The sequence below is a fragment of the Anneissia japonica genome, unplaced genomic scaffold, assembly GCF_011630105.1.
Source record: "Anneissia japonica isolate Jap-2015-1 unplaced genomic scaffold, ASM1163010v1 scaffold287834_len5846547_cov211, whole genome shotgun sequence".
In the NCBI taxonomy this organism is placed as follows: Eukaryota; Metazoa; Echinodermata; class Crinoidea; order Comatulida; family Comatulidae; genus Anneissia; species Anneissia japonica.
The window spans coordinates 2,937,978-2,941,983 of NW_022704992.1; the positions used below are offsets into that span (position 1 = coordinate 2,937,978).

The 4,006-nt window shown below is 34.5% G+C and overlaps 1 protein-coding gene across 5 annotated transcripts in view; it reads right to left on the reverse strand.

Moving 5' to 3' along the window:
• The window catches only part of LOC117104929, a 64,154-nt gene that overhangs the window by 50,990 nt on the left and 9,158 nt on the right, over positions 1-4,006 (reverse strand). For 4 of the 5 annotated variants that reach the window (XM_033245880.1, XM_033245877.1, XM_033245878.1 and 1 more), the window contains exon 6: positions 3,413-3,733. In XM_033245880.1, coding sequence (XP_033101771.1) covers positions 3,413-3,733 — 321 coding nt within the window. Of the gene's footprint in view, positions 1-2,864; positions 2,960-3,412; positions 3,734-4,006 lie in introns of all 5 variants that reach the window. The other variant, XM_033245879.1, reaches the window with a different exon arrangement.

Below are 4,006 nucleotides of genomic sequence, written 5' to 3' on the forward strand. Positions count from 1 at the left end.
TGGATGTATGAATGATATGTTGGATGTTATTACATTTTTTACAATTATTAATTAATTATAAATGTATGTTCCTTACTTAATAAAGACCTGTCTCTTATACACATCTAGATGTGTATAAGAGACAGGCTATATATATAGCATTAGTACAAAACTGTTTAGTGTTTATCTCTATTATATTATGTTACATAAATATTTTAATGTATATATGTGTTATTAAATTAGTGTTATTAAAGCTATCATCATCACACTCATTATCATTAGCTGTGTAGCTAACCAGTGTTGTTGACATTTGCTTACCTATAGTCTGAGCTCTCAACCAGTATAATGTACCATTCACATACATATATTTGTTTTCATAATTTATCCTCACGTAAATAGGAGCAACCGGATGAAGATTTTGTGGGCAGCATTCAAAAAATTTGTTCTCTGACCTATCTGCTATGCACTGTTGGTACTCATCTGAACAGTATCCTCTGTAAATATACAAATACACAATACATATAAAATAATGGATCATCCAAACCTTTAGATCTCATTCATCACCATCTTCACGCAAACACCACCACCACAAACACTGCCCTCATTCTCACCATTATCATCACCATCACCGTCATTATCATTATATGTATTTTCTACACCCCTGGACCACTTTAAAAATATTTTGAGGAACGCCCGACCAAGCCCAATTTGTTCTCGTCGGGTACATTGTCCCCTCCTCCCACCTCGACGGGAACCTCAGACTCCCTGTTGGGCGAATCCTGGCGCAGATCAGTCATTAGTTTCCCACCGCCCCATGTTGTCAGGGTGTATATTTGCTCGAAAATTGTCGTTGGTTTGATTGTGTTTACAATATACGGTACTATCAGGGGCTTGTGTGGTAAGACTCCCTATGACAGTGAGTTATCAGTGGTATTAGTGGTTCAGTTTCAGCTAGGAGCATTCCAAACAATCCATAAGAAGGTTTTTGTGAATAGGCTATGCCAATACGATCTTTCCATTATTGTTCCTTCGAGTGCTGTTTCTACCACTATTTTATTGACCTATATTAACAAATAGATAACTAGTAACTACAGTGATAATAAGAATGATATTATGATCGTACAAGTAGCTTGTCAACGAAAGACATAAAAGGTACTTCTGACAGGATTTGAACCTGCAACATCTCGCTATCAAGGCATCATACCGCCTGATTAAGAGTAAAAATTAAAGATTGGGTTCAAGCTTTACTTTATTCTTCCTGACAGAAAATAGCTCAATTTGTTTTTCATACCAACAAGAGAAAAGTACAAAATACAGAACAACAGGAACCTATACGATGTAGACGTAGAGCCCAACACCCACACACATTTAACATAGTTGCAGCTAGTTTAAAATGATTTTGAAAATAAAAATTGCATTCATAAAATAATTTGTCCATCCATTAATGTTATAGAATGACGTCATATTTTAATATGCATATCTTTGATAAGGTCTTTAAGTACTTGGACAATGTTTGAAGAAGATGCAAGCACGGAAAGTGACCAAAGTGCCCGACAGGAAAACCCTGTGTAAAACAATATGAAACAGAATAGAAGCAGAAATAAAATCAGCAGTAAAAATTGACTTTTAAGCTGGTGCGGGAAAGAAAAGCCAATAAAGGTGCTTGAATGTACTTTAGGCCTACACTTGATGCCATGATCATATTAGCATAGCTCTTCAACGAAAAACTCTCTTTTCAGGTGCATAGAAATATCATCATCATCATTATCATCGCAGCATCAGCATCCTCATTATCATCATCATCATCAGAAGTAGCATCATCATCTTTATTTCAACTTACCTTCCTTGTCTATAATACATTGTATAATTTGTTGATACATTTCCTTTCCACCTGACACACAAGTCTGATCCAGTCGTTGATCTGTAAGTAATCTCTTGTGGAGGATCTACAAAATATATACAGTATTGTGCTTAAAAAATTGCAGTACAATTTACATGACCACTTTTAATATTTCAAGTCTCTGGGTACTGTATCTGTCTTCTGGCATACTGTAGAGCTCTTTTAAATGCCAATAATTGCCCTCTAATTTGAGACCACTCTTGGAACCCTGAAAAATGCGGGCGGTTTCATATATATAAGTCTTTTTATACAGTATATTTTGGTATTAGACTTACGTGGTCGAAGGGATTCATCAATGCAATGCTGGCAGCCTTGCTGACATTTTACAGAATAATGTAGAGAAATTCCAGCTTCAGTGTCATTCATTTGAAGAATCCATGACGTATTTGTAGCATTCTGAATACACTGCTGTGAGTTGAGAAACGTGCACATAATGAATATTTACCATGGATCATGGGGAGGTCGGTTGATATAGGGTAATAGCGTGCATTGTTGATTCTTATACTTTCGCCCAAGAAGTTTGTATTCGCCTGTCTGCTAGCAAGATTATTCAGGAATAGATCATCATAAAATTTAGTGGAATGATACATAATAATCTAAGAAAATGTTGGTTATTTTTGGGAAGAAAAGGTCAAAAAACAAGGTCAAGATCATGGAAATTTGATTTTCATCTACTTTAAATACTTGGTAAACAAAACTGATGATATAGGAAAGAAAACTGACTTTGAATACCTCTTCTTTCAAAAAGTACAATAAGCTGTATTCAATGTGTATCATCAATCACAAAACAAAATAATATGGCTGTCCGTATGCTGTGGAGTTTGACTTATGAGAAGACGGCCTGTGACAAGGATGCTGTTGATGATGGTGATAATAATTTTGATGATGATATTGGCGATAATAACAATAATGTATTTTGACAATAATAATAATACAATAATCCTAAAATTTTAAAAACCTAGCTACTGATTCACCATATTCTTACCTCCTTACTTCTTAGTTCTTTTACGCTCAAGTCAAATACAGTATTGCTTACTGCTGCAAGTTTTAGGTCTGACATACACTTTTCCTTCCAATCAACTTAAGAAACAAACCGTCATAGTTTTGTTATTTAGACAAATATTTTTAAACCCATGTGAAAGGGTTATTCAATCAAAAATACATAAGCACACTGGAGTGTGGGTATGGAACTGATCTTTTACAAAAACATAAAATCAAAATGGTAAAATATGTTTAAACGACAAAACAATCCAGATTCAACAATTACATCTTTCGAAAAAATACAGTATTCAAGACCTATTTGTTTTCAAAATATTGACTTTATTTTATTTAATACCTCCCGTGGATGGGTGTTGGATGTATGAATGATATGTTGGATGTTATTACATTTTTTACAATTATTAATTAATTATAAATGTATGTTCCTTACTTAATAAAGACTAATAAAAATAATATAGGCCTATTACTATTGTGTCCTTGTTTGGGCTAAATGTTTAAGGCCTGTCGTTTATTTTGTGTACTTTTTGCTCTTACCATCAACCGACATGTCCCCTCCAGTGTGGAATGTGATGCTTTTTTCTTCACTCCATCTGCCTTCAATACGGTAACACTGAGCCGTATATATGTATTGTGTATCATAACTGAGTCCAGTTATTGTCCATGAATTTGGTAGGTATTGAAACGTTTTAGTTTTGCATTTTGCACCGTCTTCAACAGGTGGTGATATTTGACAAATTCGTTTATCCAACAAGGAGAATGAATCAAAATTCCAATCTTCAGGATCTTCAAACTTAAAGTGAACTGTTTTATCATCTAGAAGCTGATAGGTAAAACTCTTGAGTGGATTGGGTATGGCTATCAGGAAAACATAAGAATAAAGTCATTAAATAGGGCTGGTACAGGTACCTTCAATACTGTGCATCCATTGTATGTACGATTATTTCTACACTTGAACTGTACAAAATTATTGCAACAAATGATTCATACCCATTAGTCTAATGGGTATGACACTCGCCTTGATAGCGAGAGGTTGCAGGTTCGAATCTCACAGACACTTTTTCACATACTGAATTAAAGGGACTTTTCGTTGAAAGGCTCAGCTTGATATGATAATATGATCTTCCTATC